The 24,413-nt window shown below is 46.6% G+C and overlaps 1 protein-coding gene across 1 annotated transcript in view; it reads left to right on the forward strand.

Moving 5' to 3' along the window:
* Positions 1 to 5,893: 5,893 nt before the first annotated feature.
* MARCHF4 (membrane associated ring-CH-type finger 4) overlaps positions 5,894 to 24,413 on the forward strand; it is a 153,074-nt gene continuing 134,554 nt past the window's right edge. The window contains exon 1 of the mRNA XM_034786506.1: positions 5,894 to 6,417. Coding sequence (XP_034642397.1) covers positions 5,950 to 6,417 — 468 coding nt within the window. The 5' untranslated portion in view covers positions 5,894 to 5,949. The remainder of the gene's footprint in view (positions 6,418 to 24,413) is intronic.

A 24,413-nucleotide genomic window follows, 5' to 3' on the forward strand; every position in this document is an offset into this window, starting at 1 on the left:
CTGAAGACAGGTCCTCTCACTGCAGGATGAATGGCTCCTATTGAGTTTGTGTGCCGTAACATGCGGGGAGGGAGCCAAGGCTGTATTCCTGACTGCCACTGACTCACTCATTACTTTTTGAAAGTAACTTAGCCCAACCGTTTCAAATCTGAGTACCCTAAATTAGGCCACAAAATCCATAGTTAGGAACCGAAACGCTGTTTGAAAATGTTGGCCTTAACCTCTGTAGCAGGGTGGCTGCTTACTGAACACTCTCTCATGGCCACATGTCACTTTGCAGGCCCCCCGTAAGCCCCCTCAGAAGCATGCCAGACAGTCTCTGTTGTGGCTCCCAGCATCCTTTCTAGGACTGGTTTAATATCAAATAAAGTTCACACAGTCCTTAGAGTCCTTACTCAAAAATAATCCAAACAAAAAGTCCCAAATCATAACTCAACAGTTCATAGTTGGTTCTTCTGTCATACCCAGACCTCTTCCTCTGTCGGTGTATTCCACCTGAAGCTGCCAGTCCCAGCCCTTTCTGACTGGCGCTCTGGCCCTAGCTTTCTTCTCCTTCAGAGTCTCCCTTGTTCTGAGACAAAAAGCAATCTATATACTGCCCTCCTCCAGAGAACTCCTCCCCATTGGCTGGAAGAGATGGGAGCCCCACCCCACCCTACACAACAGTGCTCCTGGCCCCAGGCCTTAAAGAAACAGTGACTTGGGATTTCCCCCCCTCATCCAACTCCTAATTACCTGGGGCCATTTCCTCTTTTCTGCTACAAGGCCATTTGCTAGGCCTTTGTTCATTCCGACACCTAGAACGGGTCTTCTGATCCCCTTTATTCTTCAAGGGCCAGTATACCCTGTTACAGCCTCTTTTCTCCCCATTTGTAAAACAGTGATAATAATACATGTCTGTCTTTGTAAAGCATTCCAAGAGCCTCAGATTTATTATTTTTTTTATTTATTTCTTCACATTTATAAAAATATCTATGGGCAGCCAACCTGTGCTCCAGGTGCATAGCCCGCACATTAACATGCACAATATAATATAAAGGACTGCCCATAAATGCTCCCTTTGAAAAAACCTGAGGAGGGGAAAAGATGATAGCCACATTATTATTACAAGGTGGTTGGATTTGTTTCAATTCTATTATTGGAGGAGGCATTCTGAAAATATTGGTGACATTAAAACAATTGAATAGGGCAGTAAAGGGAAGGAGATAGAGAGTCATTCTGAGAGGTTGGATATCAGGAAAAACTATTTCACTAGGAGGGTGGTGAAACACTGGAATGCGTTACCTAGGGAGGTGGTGGAGTCTCCTTCCTTGGAGGTTTTTAAGGCCCGGCTTGACAAAGCCCTGGCTGGGATGATTTAGCTGGGAATTGGTCCTGCTTTGAGCAGGGGGTTGGACTAGATGACCTCTTGAGGTCCCTTCCAACTCTGATATTCTATGATTCTATGATTCTATGATTCTATGGATGCAGGCATGGAGAAGCCAACCTCTCACCAGTCCGTCTGGAGCTCAGAAAGTCTCTAAAAAGCTCTTTACATTATTTTTATCCAATGACCCTAATAGAATAGGGGGATTTGAAATTCACAGAAGCCTTAATATACTTTTGGAGGTCCTAGAAGGCCAATTTGTTCTGTTGTAAAAGACTCGCTTTTGAAAGGCATGACAGACCGCAGTGATGAATGCTTTAACTTTACAGCATTTTGATGTGTCATTTATTTGCTGTAAATTAATTGCATCTGCTGTTTTCATTTTGCTGTGGTGAATAATCGGTTTTGCTCTATTCTTAATTAGATAACACTATCGGATCGTCTACTGATTGTGGTGCTACCATTTACTCATTTATTATACTTATTCCAAAGAAGGCAATCTCAGAACTCTGTCCAGGACCCAGTATAACCTTTGAGTGACATTGGTATTCTTTTCCGATCAGTTGTAGGTATTGAAACCCTGTTGATGGAGGGAGTTTTATGCAAGGAGTGGCTAAAGGATCTGCCTAGGATTACCAAAGGTTTCACAAGCCTTGAAATCGCAATAAAGTAGTCATTTTTTCTCTTCTTCTGTGGTTTGATGACACCTTGTTGGGTAGGTAGAGGAACCAAATTGGGGGAGGAGGCGGAGATATCAAAACTGCCAGACACCGGTTCAAATCTAGGCATCATCTGTTGTCACCAAAAGTCATTGATGACTACATCAACGGCTGCTCAGTGGCCTCCGAAATGAGTCAGTCCGTTGACTGCAATGGGATTGTGAAGGTTGTGTATCGCTAAATCATGCAAGAACTTGATCTTTCTTGTCCACATCAAAACTGGCACCTTTGTTCATGGCTTCAGCAGTGAAGCCAAAGACTGAATCTAAATGGACTGCTGCCTTCCCTCTCCTCTTTATAGGTGGTCTCTCCATATCTAGGTGGATGCCCATTAGTGGGAGAACATGGCTTAAAATTATCACTGCTGATGCAATTGACACACTTTGACGGTGGATTGCTAATGGTCTTCAGTGTCTATTGCTGTCAAGCCAGCTGATGAGTGGGCACAGCAACCTTATCTAGAGTTTTCAAAGCAGATGAAGCAGGGACTACAAAACTACCCACTGTATTGCCAGTGTTGCCAATTATCTTCAGCAAATAGTTGCTAGAAAGATGAGTTCAAATGTATTTACTGTGCACCAGAACCTATGTTTTATAGTAAAGGATACTTAAATAACAACACACTTGAAAAGAATAAATCTATTAACAAGCAAACCCTCCTGGCATGAAATTAAAAATATTGATTATCATACCTGTTAAACCATGAAATCCTCTGCAACTAATTAATCTGCTAGGGAAAACTTCATCAGTGGCATTTTTTCATCTTGAAATTCTCTAAAATGAATTTATTCTGTAGCAGTTAAATAAATTAAATTTATTTAGTTAATTTATTTAACTGCTACAGAATAAATCTGTCACATATAATATACATCTTGACTTCACCTGCACCTGAAAGTTTCCACTTATTATTTCATAGGTCCCATCACAGAATGAAATACTCGTCTGAAATAAAAGTAGACTCAGACAAGATGGATTTCTTCACACCTTGAGGCACATGGTCTTCTAGTTATTTAATAATGATCTGATTCTACACTGTCTTCATTCATTCCTTTTAAAAAGGAATTAATTCCGTAGTTCGCAGTTCCTGAAAGTTGATCACACTTGTGTCACTAGTTGTTTTTGTTTTGTTTTTTTGCAGGGTTCATGAAAGCCAGAGTTTAAAATGCTGTCACGTGGGAGCTATGTATATACAGACACAAACACACACAGACATATAAATGCAGACACACATAAAACATAGACACAGACATGCATGCACAGACGCACAGATACCTAGACACTGATAGACATACACACAGACATTCACACAGAGAGACATTCATGCACATACACATTCATTCGTACACATACACACAGACATTTGTACCCACATTCACACAGACACCCACACATTCAGACATTCACATGCAGACATTCACGCACACACAGATGTTCGTACACATACGCAGAGACATGCATATACACACACAGACATTCACACACACACATTTCATACACAGACACACAGACGTTCACGCCTGTACACACACAGACATTCATACACACACGGATATTCATGCACACATACATTTGTCCACATACACCCAGACACCCACGAATTCACACACAGACGTTCACACACAGAGCCGTTCAGACACAGTCACGCACACCCCGACATTCAGCCACACACATTTGTACACCTCCACACAGACATCCCCACACAGAGAGAAGTTCATGCAGACACAGACATTCCTATCCACACACACACACACACACACACACACACAGACATTTAGACACACACCCGGGCTGTAGGAAGACACCCAACCGAGACAGAGTCACAGACAGGCTGTATGCAAACACTAACCCCACCATATCAAAACGATACCTCCAGGAACGAATAATTGATAGACCAGCACAGTAGGCGTGGGCACACCCAGGAGCACAGTCTCTCTCTTCCTCTCTCCTCCCCTCTCCCTTCCCTGGGCTGGTTGCGTCAGTCCCCCAGCTGCCTGACGTGCCAGGCCTGGGAGGGAGCTGTCCAGAGGCTCGTGGTGCTGAAACTGCAGCAGCGCTGGCCAGCCCCTTTTCTCCTCCTGCTGCCGCTCCAGGAGCTGTTGGGTTCCCAGACACACTTTCCACCCAGCCAACATCTTTTCTTCTCTTTCTCTTCCCAGGATGGGCTGTTGAAAGCGGTCGGCAACCTAGGCGGAGGGGAGCCAAAGGCTGGGGCAGCCTGAATTCTTGCATCTATGACCCCCTTCCTCTTTTCATTTTTCTTAATTTTTTTTCCAGGGGGGGAGGGGAGGAGAGAGACCCACGTTACGCCCCCCTCCCCTCCTCAGAATCCCCATTTGCACTGCACACAAGCCTCCTTCCCCGTTGCAGCCAAGGGAGGTAGCAACAGCAGCATCATCACTGCAAGCCGGATGGGAGAGCTGCGAGGAGGCTGATGAGAGAGACAGCTCGATGCTGCCAACACGGTAGGAGCTGCAGGCAACATAACCCATGCATCCCCGTGTGTCTGGTGCATTGTGTTTCATCAGAGGCTATTAGACGGAGAGGAGATTTTTTTTTATTTTTATTTTTTTTTGCCAGAGAGACTTGCAATGGTTGAATGTCAATGCCAGGGAGAGAGAGAGCAACAGCCGGAGGAGGAAGAGAGAAGGGGAGGAAAATGAAGCTGGGTTTGGTGGTGGAGACAAGGAAGGAGCCTCGTCCTATGCATCTAAAGGAGATTCCTGCAGTTGCAGAGAGAACCTTCCTTGCCATCCTCCATACAGGCTGCCAATGCGTTTGATGACGTCCCTGTTTGGTGAAGGGGGAAAGGAAACGTGACCATGTAAGATCCACGTTTGCCTGGTCAATTACAAGCAAAGACTAGGTCAGATTTCTACGGGTTTTTAGTCCAGGGCAATAACAGCTGGGCAAGTACTAAGCGCCCCCCTTCCTCGCCAATTGCCATCTTTTTGTGTGTGGGCCAGACAGCTGCTGGAGTGGAGGAGGTAAAATAAAACAAAACCAACCGCTTTGGGGGATAGACTCATTGGATGCTAATCATGTCTTTCAGGACTTTTCATATTGATCATGAAACATTTTGAAAACAACAGCAACGTTTGAATGAGCCTGTGAGGATAGTGTTTCAAATGTAGGGTGTTTTCACACACACACACACACACACACACACACACACACACACACACACACACACACACACACACACACACAAATAATAACGGGAAGGACCTTTTGTCAACGAAGGCAGTTTTGATCACGAGAAGAACAAAAACCAGTTTGGCATTTTCTTAGTCCACTGTTTCTCCCGTCTGATGCCACATCCTTTTGTACCATTTCAAATCACTCGGCTGCTAACAAGAGAAATCACTCGGCTGCTAATTACAAGAAAAGGGAAACACTTTGACATGCCAAATACTGGCGAAAGAACCATATTTCCCTCCTTTCTCCACACCCACTGGAGAGACGCGACCCCCTTCTTTTCCAGGCGCAGGAGTTAAGACTTTCCAGGAGCCCCCTGTGTTTCTCTGAACCCCTCCCTCCCCCCAGCGGAGGGTTTATTTCTAACACCGGTTCATTTCTAAACAAACTTGTGGCATTTGTCCAGTTCAAAAAAAAGGGGGGGGAGTGGGGGAAGGGCAGAGATCATTTTTTATCCTTATTACTGATCAGCGGGTTGTTGCGGTGAATTTTAACTGGATCTTCCGCCAGATCCATTTTTTTAAAGCAAGCAAACGACCCAATATTGGGGGGTGGGGTGGGAGGAGGAGGAAAGGAAAGGGGAGAAAGGAGCCAAGCGGCCCCCTGGCTCCTGGGCCCCCCCTGCTGGTTCCTCTTTCCCGCCCGCCCCTGCCTGGAAAGGGAAGGCACATGTTAATACCAGCCGGCGTGGTGGGTTTGTGGTGCTGCCGCTGCGGATTGCGGAGTCCGAGACAGATGTTGCGCCACCAGAGCCTCCTTAAGTGCCGCTGCCGCATGTTGTTCAATGACCTGAAGGTCCTCCTGCTCCGGAGACCCCCCGCGCCCCCTCCGCCCTCGCCTCCCCTCCCCATGGACAGCGGAGACCCCCGCCCGGGCGGGCCGGCGGCCAACAACAACACCCTGCCCGCGCTGCATGGGGGGCGAGGGGGCGCCTGGAGGGCGCCGGCCGCAGGCGGGGGCGGCCCGGCCAGCCCGCCCGAGGAGGAGTGGGGCAGCCCGGCCGGCGAGCCCCCCGCGTCCGCCTTGAGCAGCGCGTCCTCGGAGGACTTCTGCAAAGAGAAGGCGGAGGACAGGTACTCGCTGGACAGCGGCATGAGGACCCCGCTCTGCAGGATCTGCTTCCAGGGGCCCGAACAGGTGAGCGAGCAAACTTCCCAGCCGGGCCCTGGAGTCGTGGGTGTGGGGGCTGTGTGTGTAACAATCCCTCCCCCCACACACACACACACTTCTCCGTGCTCCCCGGTTGCTCTTTGGAGCAGGGTGGTGCTGATTTTCTCTTGGGTTGTGAGTTTGGGGGAAGGGTGTGTTTTTGGAAGGGTCTGAGTTGGAGCTGGGCTTACCTGGAAGCTTTGGGCAGAGAGGAAAAAGGCAGAGACACACACTAGCCACAACACGCTGGTGTGCCCGGCAAGGGACTACACCATTCACAAATGCTCACCTGGAGAAACACAAAGGCACACCCAGAGACAGGCACAGACACAACACACATGCATGGATGCAGAACTCAGGGCCACAGCCACACACGCCCACACCAACGCCCACTCAGAGGACACACAAAAAGGCAGCCATAACTCACAGCACAGAGACACCACACACACCAATATGCACAGACACAATATACAGACAGGCCCAGAGCCACACTACAAAAAGACTTTGTTTTACTGCATGGATATAACGTGATACCTTGAAAAAGGTTTGGAAAAGGAGCGCAGTTTAATTCAGTCGAGTTTTGGTTCTCATTCACTAGATTTGGGGGCAGATGCAAGTTTGAAGGTGACAGTTGTTGTCGGTTTCTTTATTCGGTTTTTGAGGTGTGGCACTGATACATACATATCAACTTTGTTTAATGACATTGTGAACATTTTAAAACCTAGACGCTCAGATGTTGCATTCGAGTTATATCAAAATATCCCCAGCGCTCTCCCCCCGTCCTCGATAACTCTTTGGTTTGTCTCTGGCTTGGCAAGTGGTACTTTTGTTGATTTTGTGGTTTGCACCTTGGCCTAGGACTTTTAAAAAGAGAAATGTCAGGTCTGGGGCCATGGCCTGAAGGCTTCCCTACAGAGTCAGAGAGAATACTTTATATATCTGGTAAAACTTTGAATGCCATGGCTTTATCTGTGCTAGAAGGATTGTGTATAATCAAAGTCTCACCTTAACTTCTCCTTAATTAAAAATACCCTTCAATACTTGAAAGATGCCTGGATCTGTTTAATTACTCTACCACTATCTAAAAATGGATAATGACTCAAAGAACACCCAGAGGAAAATTATAGGAAAAGATCTCCCTTGCATTAAATCCTATTAGGGTTTAACAGACACTTCGAGACTTAACAATAAAACACCAAAGTTGACATTCATTACACAGGAGCAGTTTTAAGGGGCAGATGGTTAGAGAGCAATGACTTCCGAGAGCTTCTTTAGTAGAGATGTCCTGAGCCATTTTATACTCCCTAGCAGGAACTCTCAAACTTTTTTGACAGAGTGGACATCTTAATAAAGAGATTATTTGTCTGCGTGTGGACATCTCCCCCTCCCCGCATTTGCAATCATATAAAAATCCCCGTGGCAACAACTGCAATTGCTTATGAGGAAAAGTGATAGTAAGAAAGTCTGAAATGCATTGTTAGCTCTTTAAAACACAATTTAGTGGCTGTAAATACCTTGCAGGAATCAACACCATGTGACCAGACAGCTCCCTGTGGAACACTACCAAATAGTCTGCAGGTTATCCTGCACCACAGCCCACAGTTTCAAAACCACTATTGGTCAGGACTATGCTAAACTATGAATAAAGCAATGGTGCGAGATGATACATGCTAAAAGTGCTACCTCAAAACGTTCCTTGGAACAGGTTAATAGTGGGCCAAAGAAGTTTCTCTCCACCATCATGTCTAGGGTGCTGCACAACAGTATGAAAAAAATAAACACAAGGTAATCAAAAATAAAATGTGACATTTTTTTCACACCGTTTTCTCGAAACTACAAATGATTAAAAGTAGATCAAGTATTTTAGCCTAGTACGCTTGATGCATTTAATACATGGGTAAAATCCATACTTAGTCTAAAACAGTTAAACACAGCAGGAAAGATTACAGATCTAAGGCTTGATCCTACAACCCTAATATCCAAGTAGCCTTTACTCACCAGAATAGTCTCATTGACTACAATGTAAACTACTTGCATGAGTTGCAGGATCTGGCTGTCGGGCAAAGATCTTTGGGTCTGTAAGACGGTAGATCAAAACTGAAGCTCAATTAAACCAGGTTTTGCCCCATTCTCTGCTTCCTATTTTTGGTAGCTCTGCCTCTAGTATGGTAACCCAGTGCCATGTGGCTGTGCTTAGGGTGACAGTATTGTGGTCCATGTCCTGCCAAGCCTAGTAAAGGTGCCAGCATCTTGCATCCGCTGGTGGTACGATTATTTCTGTCTCTCCTAAGTAGGATGTTCCGAGTTGAGGGGACCTGACCCATCCCAGTGTGCGTGTGTGGGAAAGACACCTATCTTTCCTGAAGATGAGTTATGTTCCTCCAGCAACCCATCTGCATATCACAGTCTGGCAGAATGAGCCCACTTCATACCTAGAGGTCTCTTAGATCAGAGCTGGAGAGCCAATAGGACATCGCCCTTTGGAATGGCTTATGTATTTGATTGATAGCTGAAGATGCACTTTTCACAACATGCTTTTAGAGGAGTAAAAAAAAAAATAGAACAAATCACTCACCGTTTCCAGAGGCAGTTTCTGTCTGGCTTTTTTTTTTTTTTTTCTCTTCATCTCTTTTAAAAACAGCACAGTTGAAGATATGTGCAGCTAGTGGCCTGTATATTTTAGCTATTTCCCCTTTATAGTACTATCTACACTACTGATCATTCCGCCCAAACACAGGAAAGGTGACGTCTGTGAGGCTGGTTTGTGTGTGTGAGCAAATAGATTCAAACTAGAGTAAAAAGCCATGTGACTGACTACCTTGGGGAACAGGAATCCTTTAAAATAATCGGATGCTTATTTTTACACTTTAAAATCTATGTTGCATTTTAAATATGAGACTATTTGCTGACCATCTGCCAGTCTATCAAAGAGAAAAAATGAGCAGATGTGACCTGCAGGTAATAGAATTCCATCACTACTCTCTCCTTTTGCTTCTCAAATCCTCTGACTTGGTTATAATAAGACTACTTAGGGCTGGATTCTGCCACCCTTACACCTTATTCTACAAGTAATCTCATTTTCTTCAGTGGGATTACTTGTGGAGTGAGGTACGGCTCATTATGAATGAGTTTGCCAGAATGTGGCCCATATGTATTGGGCGAAATCCTGAAGTCTTTAACCCAGAGCCAGGTTCTAACCCCAGTTTCACCAGTGTAAATTCAGACTAACTCTTTGAAGTCAATGGAGATACTCCAGAGTTGTACCAGTATGATTGAGATCTAAATCATCACCTCTGTTTTTATTCAGTCCTTATTCTGGTAAAACTCTCAGTGAGCCAAATCTTGAGACCTTATCCAGTTTTTGTTCAGTCTTGACCCAGGCAAACACCTGTTGATTTGCCTGTATAACAACTCAGCAAGGTCCTTTCAAGATCTGGACTCTTAGAACTACAACAGTGATGAACGCACATGATCTTATAACAGCTTGCATGTCATTTTACCAGCCTGGGCACAACATGTAATTGCCAGGTGACAAATGATGACAATGATCAAAATGAACAAAACTCTGAAGCAAGCTGCCCTAGAGAGGAATGGGCAAATAGACTTTTGTGAGGCTGCTTTATACTTTACGGTTTGTTGGGAACAAAATCATCGTTATAAATGGACTTTTAGGCATTCTAGGCCTAGTTACACAAAGTTATGGTGAGACTCCAAAAGACATTGTCATCCCATTTTGATTTTCTTTATTTAAATATGACAACACCAACAGAATTGCTTTCTAATCTGCCTTCTCAAGTAGGTTTTATGCAACATCTAATGCAAAAGGAAGTCTGTGGGGATTTTCATTTTACATTGACGATGGTCCAACATGGGAGAGGCCTCAGGCACCGAGTTACTCGTATCTTAAGCTCCTTGCGTGTTTGTGGTGCTTATGTATAAGCTGATTGTTTTATTTAAAAATATGTTGGGGGAATTTAGTAAGGAGAAAAGCTCTTTATTGTAAAAAATGTTTTGATACCTGATGGTTAGTTGAAAGCAACCACTAATACAAAGAAAAGCGTGGATTAGATGATCAGGTGAATAAAATGTCAAAGTAACAAATTCTGGTGCTGGAAGGGGACTGTTTATTCTAATCAAGGCTAGCTGTCAGAACAGGTCATTGCTTTTACTGAAAGGTATGGCTTAAATTGTAAAAACTATCAGGCCGGATTCTGATCTTGGTTATTCCATCAACTTTCATGGACTTATTCTGATTTTCATTGGTTTAACTGAGTAGAGATTCTGGCCTATTGCATCAATTAATTTTGAAGCTGTGAACCACAAAATGTGAGCATGAGAGGTAGCGGGTGGGAGGGAAGGGTCTTTGCATATTTTCTTCTGTTTTGCTTTATGTGCTCTGTTTTGCAAAGCATTGCCGGGCTCACTGGCAAAGTTCTCCCAGAGATAGAAACTAAAGATGAGCTTCACCGTGACAAATGTTTCTTGGTGTTTCGTAGGTGTGGATCCAAACTGGAGGCAAGCCAAGCAGGCCGCAAAAAAATGTGGATAGAATAAAAAGCCTCATTCACATCAGTGGGTTGTGTGATTGCACATGTAACAGTGGATAAACAATCCCTCTGTGGTTAGAGTCCCAATTTTGGTGCACATTATAAAGAAAGGAACATCATTAGAAAGAGAATCAAACCTATATCAGACTTGGAAATCAGTGTGATTTCCTGCAAATGGTCCTGCAAATGATTCATGGCTACATATATTTTCTAGCTGGCAATCTCCACTTATTTATCTTGTTTCTCAGCTTAGTTGTACTTTGTGCTTCTTCCAGGGAAAGTGCTTGAGAGAGAGAGAGAGAAAGAGATTTGAAAAGTAAATAGAAATGGGACTGGGGTTGGCTAAGAGGGATTGAAGAACTGGATATGGTCTCTTTCACGTCTAGGCGAGTAGTTTGAATTTAGGTTAGTACTGATTAGAGAAGGTCTGAAAGTGGAACACTATATCCAACCCCCCTGGATTTCAGGGCAGTTTGGATTCCGATCAAATGGTTAATGCAAGAACAAGTGGACAGTCAATGCAATTAAAAGGTGGGAAATTCAAAAGTGATAAAAGGAAATATTTTTTCACATAATGGGTGACTAGACTGTGGAACTCACAGCCACAGGAAGTCACAGAGGCCAAGAATTTAACAAGATTCAAATAGGGATTGGGCAATAGAGTTATCATAATGAATAATAACATTTTAGGAGGGAACATTAAACGTTGTGTTTCTCAGTTTATGCGAATCTCTATTAGAGGGGAGGGATAGCTCAGTGGTTTGAGCATTGGCCTGCTAAACCCAGAGTTGTGAGTTCAATCCTTGAGGGAGCCACTTGGGGATCTGGGTCAAAATCAGTACTTGGTCCTGCTAGTGAAGGCAGGGAGCTGGACTAGATGACCTTTCGGGGTCCCTTCCAGTTCTAGGAGATGGGATATCGCCATTAATTAAAGATCAGAAGGAGCCTTATGTGGGGAGCAGATTATTCCACAGCTGCTCACTTCTGGGTTCTTACACCTTCCTCGGAAGCATCCAGCATGGGCCACTGTTAGAGATAGATACTGGATTAGGTGGACCTCAGGTCTGATCCAGTCTGGCAACTCCTACGTTCCTAATTCTAGAGCCAAAGCTCATGGTTTGAGCCCCTCCCGGGTAATGATTGAAAGATGCTACCATCTGATAGCTGTTCAGTGGCATATATGAAATGAGTTAATGGGCTCTTAGCTGAATTCCTGATGCACAGGTGGGCGTGTCACAAAATCCATGACTACCATTAGCCTCCTAGTTGGCAATCTCCGCAGAGAAGCCATGAAACGACCCAGTCATGGAGTTGGCTCCATTCTAGAGACAGTCCTATCGAGCAACATTGAGGAACAGAGGAACATATAAGGAAGTTTGTGCTCTGGTGTCCAGGCTATACCTGCCCTATGGACAAACAGAGAACTTCTGGGCCAGATTTTCCATTGGCTTCAGTGGAGTTCTGATTTACACCAGGTTGAGAGCTGAATCAGGTCTGCAGTTTCCTGAGCCAAATGACGTAGAAATGGAGAAAATACAGCACAAAATCATTACAAAGCTCAGGACAGGGACATGACAAAGCATGAGAGCAAACAAGAACAATTCTGAAATCAGTATTACAGGCAAGGGAAAAATAGAGGTGTCTGAGTGACAGAAAGGTGGGGAAAAAATACTAAAGGAGCGAAGAAAGCATTGTTTTCTAACTTTGTGCTGAAAGTGACCCTAACATCTGTGTTTTGTTAGCTAATGTGTTGAGTCATATAACCACAGTGTTCCCAGCTCGGGTCTCCAGTCCATATTCTTTTCATCTGCGTGTTTCTACATGATTCATTTTCTTGGTGGTAGCAAGAGTAATATTCCCTGGAAAAGAGCCATTTCTGTTAAAATGAAGCTTAGGGTTGTTGGCATCCATCCATCTTGGTTTGGGTTTGTGGATTTAGACTCCCAGAAGTCAGAGATGGAAAAGATTTCTAGGGTCATCCAGTTCATATCCCTGCCCTTCAGGATCTGCTCTGCAGCTGTCTGCTCCCACCCTTACACCTGATCATTATCATGAATTGCTTGGAATAACCGTACCTGTCCCGGGATGAAATCCCAAATTCCTTGCTCGGGCAGAACGCCCTTCGGCTTCGGTGGGAACTCTGCCTGAATATGAGCCAAATATAAACCGAAAAGAGTTCAGAATTTGACCTTAGTTTAGGGTTATACTCTGTTTCTCTTGACTTCAGTGGCAGCTGGATCAATCTCAGGGATGGGCAACTGGTGGCCCTGGGGCTGCCTCTGGCCTGCCCAGAGGCAGTGGTGAAAATATTCTTTGTTGGGGCTGAGCAAGTGCATAGCTACTATTGGGCCTAGCACCCAGGCCCCCCTAAATCTGAGCACCAAGCACAGTGCTCAGAGCGAAGAGGGTTGCAGGGGGCGCGGAGCCTGGGACTGGGAGCAGGAGCCGTTGTGCCATGTTGCAATGCCACCCATTGGCTCAACAACCTCTCCATCACACATGCAGGGGCGGGGATCTGCTCCGCACCACCTGGCTCTGGCTACTGCCTTCCCATTGGCTCCTAGCTCCCACAGCCAACCTGACTGTGGCCAGCCGCACCCGGACTGTGGGGAGGCAGTAACCAGAGCTGGGTGGCATAGCAGCGGAGACCCTCCCCTGCTGATGTGACGAAGGGGTGGCCAGGCCAAAGCTGAGTGGTGTTGCAACCTGGCGCATGGGGTCTTGCTGCTCCCGGTCTCTGCCTCTGCTCTTTTCCCCTGTGGACATAGGCTGTGCCATGCACTGAGCTCTCCACGGACACAGGCCCTGGCTCTGTCCCACACCACCCAGCTCTTGTTACTTCCTTCCCATTGGCTCTGCTGGGGGGTGGAAGGGGGGAGGCAGAACCTGATTGGCTCTCAGCTCCGAAACGATCAGCCAATACGGGGGGCAGTAAGTGGAGCTGGGTGGCGTGGGACAGAGCTGGCGTCTGGGTTGATGGGGAAGGTTGCGCCCCTCAGCAAACCAGCTCAATCTTAAATGTCGTTTTTCTCTGTGGCCCAACAAAGGGTTTTAGTGGATTTTGTGGCCTCTATAGCCTTAAAGTTGCCCAGCCCTGCTCTAGATCAGGAGTGGGCAAACTTTTTGGCCCAAGGGCCACATCAGGGTAGGGAAATTGTATGGAGGGCCATGAATGGTCATGAAATTGGGGTTGTGGTGCGGGGGGGGGGGGTGAGGGCTCTGGAGTGGGGCCAGAAATGAGGAGTTCGTGTGGGAGGGGGCTCTGGGCTGGGGCAGGGGGTTGGGGTGTGGGGGTGGGGTGAGGGCTCTGGCTGGGGGTTCTGGGGTGGGGCTGGGGATGAGGAGTTTGGGGTGCAGGAGGGGGCTCTGGGCTGGGACTGAGGGGTTTGGTGGATGGAAGGGGGCTCCGGGCTGGCTCAGGGGGTTGGAGTGAGGGCTCCGGCTAGGGGTGTGGACTCTGGGATGGGGCCAGAAATGAGGGGTTTAGTGTGTAGGAGGGTGCTCCAGGCTGGGGCTCAGGGGTTTGGAGTGCGGGAGGGGGCTCTGGGCTGGGGCTGGGGCACGAGAGGGTGTGAGGGCTCCGGCTGGGGGTGTGGACTCTGGGGTGCAGCTGGGGATGAGGGTTTGGAGTGTAGGAGGGTGCTCCGGGCTGCGCTTACCTCCTCAAGCAGCTCCCAGAAGCAGCGGCATGTCCCCTTTCCGGCTCCTACACGGAGGCGCAGCCAGGTGGCTCTGCACGCTGCCCCATCCGCAGGCGCCGCCATCTGCAGGCGCCGCCCCTGCAGCTCCCATTGGTCATGGTTCCCAGCCAATAGGAGCTTCGGGGGCAGTGGTTGGGGGGGGGGCAGCGCACAGAGCCCTCTGGCTGCCCCTACACATAGGAGCCGGAGCGGGGACATGTTGCTGTTTCCAGGAGCCACGCGGAGCCCAGCGCACGTGGAGCAGGGCAAGCCCCAGACCCCACTCCCCAGCGGGAGCTTGTGGACAGGATTAAAACGACTGATGGGCCGGATGCAGCTCGTGGGCCATAGTTTGCCCACCCCTGCTCTAGATAGTAAGTGCCTTGTAGCAGGGACCTGATCATGCATGTCTATTACCATACTGTGCACAGCTGTGGTCTCCTATAAATAATAGTAAAGTAAATTTGTCAAGTTGACTTTTAAATGCTCTAGGAGACAGGGCTTCCACCTTCTAAGGCTGTTGAGACCTTGGAGACTATCCCTTTGCTTGTGATGCCCATAGCTACTTCATAAATAAATCGGCCATCTTCGTTCTCCTTCACTTTCCCACACACAGACCCTTCATCTAGGAACTTGTCTGGTGTTTATGTCACTGCGCTTGGACAGAAATTTCAGGCAGTGATTAACATGAGAATGGCCGCACTGGATCAGACCAATGGTCCATCTAGCCCAGTATCCTGTCTTCCAACAGTGGCCAGCACCAGAGGATTCAGAGGGAATGAACAGACCAGGGCAATTATCGAGTGATCCATCCCCTGTTGTCCCAGCTTCTAGCAGGTAGAGGTTTGGGGACACCCAGAGCATGGGGTTGCGTCCATGACCATCTTGGCTAATAGCCATTGATGGACCTGTCCTCCATGAGCTTCTCTCATTCTTTTGTGAACCTAGTTACAGTTCTGGCCATCACCATGCCCTGGGCAACAAGTTCCACAGGTTGAACTTGTGGCTGATGTCAGTTAGTGACAGCACAAAACATGTTGCTCAAGTTGTTTGCATCCAAATCTTCCTTGTTTGTTATTTTTACAAAGACGGCACCTTCTCCTTGCAGTGTTCACTTAGTACAACTGAAATGTAATTGCATTTCATCCTTCTGTCAAGTGTCTGCCTATTCTCATGAAGAGGCACAACTTCATAGCTTTTTGCCTCTGCTGATGCTTGCACTGCTCCACTCAAGGATCGCCCTGGTCTAGAAGTAATGCACTTGGCTCTGGCAACTGTAGTGTGAGTCTTAACAGTTAAAGTACATGGTATTATATTCCCCAAAGTGTTCACAGTGCATGCTACTCAAAGTCTTTGAAATGTGTGTTTTATCCTGGTGCAGGGGCAAGGGGCTAGGGCCCAGTCCTGCTGGAGAGAAACTGCCTCCAGAAGGATGCTGCACACCCATAAGGGCTTCATGGGGAGGTTAAGGTACTCGGTATCTCAAGTTTTTGTCCTTAGAAAGCGGCTGTTGCATGACTGTTTCCTGACAATTCCCTGGACCTCTACCCAATTCCCATCCTCTTTGAGGTCTTGGTGGCTTTTGACGCTGACTAGCATACGCCCCTCTTGGAATGGCCTGTCCCTCATCTCCCCACCCCTGGATTTTGTGACTCCTCTCCTCCTCTCTGATTGCTCCTTCATCATCTCGATGGGTCTCATTCCCTCTTCCGCTCTCCACTGGGGTCCCACAACACGGTTCCTTCTTTGGCACCTTCCTCTTCTCCCTTGACACTGATCTCATCCAGTCACATGGTTTCTTTAGGCCAGTGATTCACAGATCTGCCTTTCTGCTCTTGGCCTGCCTCCCTCCAGGCAGTCCCACACCACTGCCTGGTGTCTGGACACCTCCTCCTTGGATGTCTTGCCATCTGCTTAAACTGAACAGGGCCAGAACTGAACTCTTGATTTGTCCTCCCGTACTCTCTTTCCTCTCCCTTTCTCTATCACTGCTGACAGCTCTTCCATCCTCTCAGTCACTCAGGCCATTAACCTGAGCGTCATCTTCATCTCCTCCCTCTTTCTTGCCCACCCCTCCAGGCTGTGTCCTACTCTATTTCTTTTCTTCCTGTCCGGACAATCAGAACTCTTGTCCAGATCCTCCTCATCTCCTGTCTTGATTACTGAGACCTCCTCCTCTCCAGCCTCCCTAACACTTACATCACCCAGCTCTTAAGATCATCTTCCTTGCCCAGCGCTCTGATGGCATCAACCCCCAGTGCTGAAAATGTCCACTGGCTTCCCGTATCTTTCACCACATCAAGTTCAAACGTCTTGTCCTCATCCTCCCAGCTCTGCTTTCCCCTTCCTGTCCACTCTTGTTTCTTATCACTGCCTCCTACACAGCCCCAACGATCCCAGCTTTGTCTGCCTGTTTGTCAATGTCTCACACAAATATCTCTGTGCTTAATAAGACATACAGTCTCTGTGGCATGCATCCCTGTATTAAAGACAAGGATGCCTAGAGAGCACAGGGTAGAACTCTAGGGCTGCATTTAATGCCTCCTGTGGATTGCAAACCTTGATTTTTTTGCTGTCCTGGATCTACCCTTCAAGACAATGGTTTCACGTATAGCAGGACTCCTATTTTATGAACTAATCAGGGAGTGAGGAGTTCATAAAATCAAAAAGTTCATAAAAATGAACATCTCAAAATGACAGTAGGTATGGTGCATAAGTTACAGTTCACTGCATTGCTTTCTTCTTGTCCTTCAAACCCCTGCAAAGCAGATTCCAATGCACTGAAGGAATCAGAATATGAAGGGAAATTGACTTGTTCTTCATTGACATCACTTTTGTTATACGATTTTTTTTTATCCCATCAGGGAAAAATGGTTTGTACCACTGGCTGTTCGTAAGATTGGTGTCTGTAAAATCAAGGTTCTCCTTAGCTTAGGGAAATATTTTGCAATATATGTTCTGAGGTAATGGGCCAGGGCTTAAGAACACCAACAGCAAAAAAGACACTCTAGTTTTGTAGAACTTAAAAAAAATACATCCTTTGCCTAAAATCTCCACTTTGGGTTGGGTATTACCATAAATTAAAGGATACCGTCTGATCTTTCTGTCAATTTCACTTTCAATTTTTACTTGTGTTAAGGATGTATATCCATGGAGATGTTCAATTTCACAGGGAGCTTACGCGGAGGAATTGCAGGGAAAGTCACACTCTAAGTATAAAGGAGGAAGTGACATTTTGGGTCCATCTTGCACTCCCTTCTAGACTTCACTGGGGCTTTCTTATAATGGATTTACACAAGGGGCAGAGTTAAGGCTATGCGTTCTTCTGACTACCATGCAAGTTTTGTTTTAATTCTGCAGTAGCATCTAGAAGCTTCAATCAGAGATTAGGGTCTAGCACTCACGGCACTGTACAAACAAATGAAGCAAAGACAATTCCTGCCTAGAGTGAAGTCAGGGCCGGCTCCAGGCACCAGCTTAACAAGCAGGTACTTGGGGCGGCCAAGGGAGAGGGGCGGCACCTGCGGCAATGCAGGGGCGGCAGGTCCCTCACTCCCTCTAGGAGCGAAGGACCTGCCACTGAACTGCTGCCACCGATCACGGCTTTTTTTTTTTTTTTTTTGCTTGGGGCGGCAGAAATGCTGGAGCCGGCCCTGAGTGAAGTGCAGGACAGTTAAAGGAAAAATAATTCAGAATCGGGATCTCTTTGGCCAGCTGTCAATAAGATATCCTGTCCCATGCAATTGATGAGGTCTGTGGGCAGCAGTTGGTGCCAGGGCCCCGGTCTCAGCAGCTAGAGAGGCAGTCCACAGGAGGCTCTGGTGTAAACACAAAGGCCTCTCTGTTGCCAAGCTCTTCACTTGTGAGTCCGAGGGGCTGCAGCGTGCATGCCTTTGAAGGCCCCGCACTCATGCGAGTAGAGCTTTGCTCCAAACTGTGCTGGCAGGCAGACTGCAGACTTGGGGGGCTTCCTTCCTGTGATCTTCCACCCTGGAGGCTCCTGAACAGCCAGTGAAGCTTGGAGAGAGAGAGTGAGTTTAGGGGACCCAGAGCCAGGAGAAGTTGAAGCCCTAGAGATTGAAATTGGGTGTGTCTTCTGCGTCACAAAAATCTCTATGCACAAGGTGCGTGAAGTTTTCCATGCAAACCCAGATCCATTTGCACTGGCTCGCCCAAGCTTCTCTTGGCCAGGTGTCAGATTAGTAAAAAATAATAATAATAATAATAATAATAATAATGAGGGGGTGGCTCTGGTACTGTCTCAGACTCTACCCACAATACAAGCCCCACCCAGTTGTGGCATAAAAATATCTTCAAATCCGTATACTATGGAACGGTTAACGGTTGGGATTTAAATGGTCATCATTAGGCTTCAGAGTTGATACCCAATTGACATAAATGGGACAGCTCTCATTTCACGTTGCCTGGAGACTTGGGCTGACATCACTACATCAGTTCATGGTTTGAAGATTTTTCTTCACAGCCATGAGGGCTAGGAACAGAATTTCTAGTAAATGAAATCTTAGATTTCATAGCACAAGATGAAGCCTGCAAATAATAGCAGTGGTTTGCCACAAGCCAGCCCAGTTTAACAACTAGAGCCAATTTGCAGGCCCCCCATAAGCGCTTCCTCATTACCATTCTCCCCAGGTTTATATTCTGCCACTTCCACAGGTCTCTGAAAATGTGCAAGAAGATAGCTTCTCTCCTTCCCTTCCAGCTGGCTTCCTAAAGTCTGCAGGAACAGATCTCCTCTCTGGCCTCTCCTGTGTATGTCCAGTGGTTCACAGAAGAGGAACTGAGGCCCTTGGAGGTATGCATGGGTTGAAGCAAAAATCTGTGAGCAGCTTGATTTTTAACATGTTGCAATTCCATTAAATCAAACCCACTGATCACTAGCATGCTCCCAGACTCAGAGATTTTATGGCCAGCAGGGACCATCGTGATCATCCAGTCTGACCTTCTGCACATCGTAGGCCACAGAACCTCCCCCACCCCCTCCTGGAATAGACCCCTAGCCTCTGGCTGAGTTACTGAAGTCCTCAAAGCATGATTGAAAGATTCACAGCCCTTCTCCTCAGGGAGGGCTGTTTCCCTGCAAATTTCAGCTTTTTTACCTCCCAGTTAGTTTGGCTGGAGAGTTATTCGAAAACTGTTACGTTGTTTTTAATAATGGGAAAAGGTCCCCTCTCCCCCGTCCCCACTCTGCTATTCAAAAATAGCTGACGCCTTTTTGCAAAGGCCAAGCTTGGAAATTTTCAGCCCAGCAGGTGAAGGTTTCTGAAAGCGATGAGTTTGGAAAATAAAGGAGGAGTGGGAACAGCTATGGAGCAGTATCCAGAACTATCACTGCGGCTCGTGTTTCCACACACAATGATAATCGATGTGCCACATACATCCAATCTGGCCGGGGATGCTTGTCTTTCAAACAGCATCGGCAGGGGCATTCTGGCACTGAAGAGGTTAATGGGAAAAGGCTAGAAGTTGGGGCTAATTGGCATCTTTAGGAGCTTGGCTGATGTCAGCTGAGATTCCTGCAGCCTACCAAGTCGCACATGGCACGCGATTGTTCCAGCAAGCCCAAAGCGGAAGAGCCATGTGATGGGGGAAGCAATTATAGACCAGCATAAATAGCTTTAGCATAAATTGTGGGGAGAGTATCAGAAACAATTTGGGGAGATTTAATGAGAGAAAGAACGTTGATTAGAGGCAGCTAGCCTGGATTGGTAAGTGGCAAAGGGAACTAGACTGCTGGAGCTCTTCAGAAGATATTATTGTCACGGTAAACTTAGAGGAACGCAGCGGAAGACACAGGCTCATGGCTTTCCACCAAGAATACAGTACAGATCCATTTGCTAATGTGAGGAGTTGTGTGCTTGTGTGTGTGTAGCTGAGCTTGTGGGGATATTCAAGGGGGATCAGAAGCATCCCGGGGTGAATGACAATAGCTCCTGCAGCTGCCAGGACATTGGCTTGTGGGTACTGTCCCCCCACAACTTGGTCTGGGGGAGGAGCTCCTGCAGTGTCGATGATATCGGCCAGCTGATAGTCTCAGAGTTCTCCGGTGGCACAGAAGATGTGGCAAATTAAAGACGGAAAAGGCCTCAACCACCTCCCTGACTGATACTGGACTGTTCTTCGCAGCACATGATGGGGCTTCAGGGCTGTTCCCTTTGGAGGCTGTAGCACTGCCTAACAGAGCTCACCCTCCGGAAGATTTTCAATTACACTCATCTTGAGCACTCCTGTGCCTAATTCTCTCCTGTGACTCCTGGTTACTCCCCCGCCCGTCCAAATAATTCATCTTTCTTCTTAGCGTTTGCATTCTCTGGGCATTCGTAAGGTTGTTATGTCTCCCCCACAAAGGTAGCTCTTTTGGTCTTTCTTCATAAGACGATTCCTCGATGCCTGAGAAATTGTTCACATCTCACCTTTGCTAACTGGAGTTTATATTTCTGTGCTCTCCACGATGGGCCACTTAACTCCAGCTGCTAGCCCCAGTTAAAAGCCAAGTGGCCGTGTCTTCACTGCTACGTTAACCCGAGTCAGCTAATGAGGGTTAGCTAACTTGAGTTAAGAACACACCTTTTTCGCAGTGTAGGCATATGTCTACACAGCAAAGAAAAACCTGGGGCTGCCGGGGTTTTTTCTCTGTTGTGTAGACAGACCTTTAGAGTCAGGACTCTTGCATTCTGTGTATGGTTCTGTATGTTCCTTATTAGTTACAGCAGGGGAATTGGAGTCAGGACACCTGGGTTTTGCTCCCAGGTCAAGGGAATAGAGCAGGATGATTGGCAACCCCCAAATTGCCGGAGAAAAACAGAGTTCTCACTCTCAGGTTGGGTGCAGCAAGTCAGATATTTTATTATCTCTAGCAATTGCATGGAGGGAGAGAGCTAAACAGGTCTCTCTCCAGGTAAACAATTACAGCAAGCATTTATACCTTTTGTTACAAACAATAATGGGCAACAGCTGCATTTTGTTTATACATAGGTCATTCTGATATCTTATTTTCCTCCACAATGTAGACTCTAGTCTACATTCCATACTTATCTAACACAAGGTCGCAACAACTTCTCACACAGTTCTTTCCCAGTCACCTCACACAATCCTCACTTCTACAAATCTTGCGTTGTTAGGGTTACAGCTAGCCTAACTCTTGCTCACAACCTATACTATTTGCATTGAAATCCCCTTCATTTCCCTGTCAGTTCTTTCTCTCCTTCCACATTCTGTATGTTCCTTATTAGTTACAGCAGGGGAATTGGAGTCAGGACACCTGGGTTTTGCTCCCAGGTCAAGGGGATAGAGCAGGATGATTGGCAACCTGGACACTTGGGCTACTTTTACACTGCAATCAAACACCCACAGCTGGCCCTGGTCAGCTGACTCGGGCTCGGGGAGCTATAAAATTGCCAGGTAGATGGTCAGGCTCGTGCTGGAGCCGAGGCACTGAGTCCTGTGACGGGGAAGCGTCCCAGAATGTGAAGCTTCGTTGCTTGTTTGTAAAATACTTTGAGAACCTCAGATGATAAGGCCATATATAAATGCCAAGTCTTAGTATTAGTAGTAAACTGGGTATGCTGGCAGAGCATTAAAGAGTAGTAAACAGAAGGATGAAGTTGCAAAGTAAGGCCACATTGAAGCAGCTAGTACAGTATTAATGAGCTTAAGAGACAGCTTGACATTTTTATAGAGCGAGACAGACGGGATTTGAGGCATAGAACAATGAAGTGAGGTCAGGGAGGTGAGCCGGCTTTATTTGGCCAAGTTCTTTTCCTGTCTAGCAGTTCCTTATCCTCTTGAACTGGCAAAGCACCCTTTGTTGTTGAATCTGAAAGATAACCACTCTGCAGCACAGCTGTGGAGGACTGGTCAGGAAGAATGAACCTGTTTATGGAGAACTGCCGTGTGCTCGGAAAGAAATTCTAACCATTAGCCGGATTCATCCTCGAAGTCCATGTGGTTAAGCTAGCGCCAAGCTGACAGTGTCAAGTTACAGAGAGAAAAATGAGTCTGTAAAAAGCAATAATAATAAAGTATCATAAATATAATTAAAAAGAATAATTGACAGTCCATTAGGAAACTATGATCTTGACAACCAAGTGATATAAGTATGGCTGAGGGACTGCCGCTCAGCATCAGAATGTATGAAAAAGGAGATTTTCCAAATTTCCGTAAGATATATTCTGTTTTAATTAACTGAATTTTAAAAGTACTATTAGCACTAACCAAAACAGCCAATACACTCTGCACCAACTTCAACAATCTCTTGCGTTCACCTTCTTTTAAATGCTGGGTTGTGTTTTCCCAGTCGAAAGGTGAAATCAATGGCAACACTCCCGTAGACTTCAGGGATTTCACCCCTGCTGTCTACTGCATCAGACTAGAATTCCTGTTGAGAATTCTCCAGAGGGCAGCAACTTCCATGGAAAGGCCATTCACACTTATGGAGAGATAATTCTTGGTTATGGAGAGAGTGAAGGAGTGGCAGGTATTTTTCAAACCATTTAAAAAAAATCTGTGTGTCTGTCCAAGGTGTTAGAACTAATCCCTGTTCGGGGGTTTAAGCATTTGTGGAATGTTTATAGTGCATCACATTAATATATATATGATTCCTTTGGTTAGACTCAAATAAATTTGTTAGTCTCTAAGGTGCCACAAATACTCCTGTTCTTTGTATATGATTCCTGACTCTGCAGAGAGTATGTGTGTGCATGTATGAGAACTCAAGAATTGTAAGGACAAGATAAAGTGCCAGTTAATGGTCTTAAATATAGTTTGTTCAATGTGATTTGTAGATTGACATAACTGGCTTGATTTGCCTCTGCCTTGCATTTGGCTTTGGCCATCACATGTGCACAAAGTGACTGCAGAGTGATTGCAAAATGCTGCCATTCTGATCCAGGAGTGTTTTACATTCCCCTTGTTCTGGCGTAAATGACCATACAAGGTGCAAGGCAGGAGGGAATCAGCACGGATACTCTTATGCAAGAGGCAAGGATGCAGTAACATGACTGGAGGTCAGGAAACCTGCCTTCTATCGCTGCCTCCGACTCACTCACTGTGTAAGCTTGGGCAGGTGGCTAACAGTCAACGTGACCATTGATTTTTGGGTGCTTCAGTTCTGAGTGCCCAACTCGAGAGACTTTGGGCCTGATTTCCCGGCACTGGGCATGCTCTTCACCCCTTGACTTTCATGGATGATCTGGGTGTTCAGTGGCTCTAGAAGCTAGAGCCAAGGCATCTCAATTGGACACCCGGTTGAGTGGTGCTTTGGAAAATGTTGGCCTTCGCGTCTCTGCCTGTTTCTCCTCTAAAAACAAAAGTTCTGTGGGGACTCCACTTCAGTTCAGTCACTTCAGGTGCACATGCGCCCCAGGAACCTTTGATCGGAGAAGGAGCACCCATTGGGGGACACACATCTCGAAGAACTCCAGGGACTGCATCAGGTGAGTAACCTCTCCCTCCCCACCTCATTGGAGAGTTATTAATCCATTGTTGTTAATTCATTACTCTTTGGAAAGCACTTGGAGATCCTCACATCGAATTTGAGTTTGAAATGCAAAGAGAGGGTCCTGCTCTGCTTACCATTGCCAGCAGTCTGAAGCCCATACTTGAAAATTCCCCGGAGCCCTTGCTTAGCTGGTTCACTCTAAACTCGAAATAGTAACAGGCTTAATCCAAGGGACTTCTCTAATCCTGGGGGGCTGTGTGGGCGGCGTGAGCAATGGCTCGGAGCAGCAAACCCACTTCT

Source organism: Trachemys scripta, chromosome 11 (assembly GCF_013100865.1).
Source record: "Trachemys scripta elegans isolate TJP31775 chromosome 11, CAS_Tse_1.0, whole genome shotgun sequence".
Classification (NCBI taxonomy): Eukaryota; Metazoa; Chordata; order Testudines; family Emydidae; genus Trachemys; species Trachemys scripta.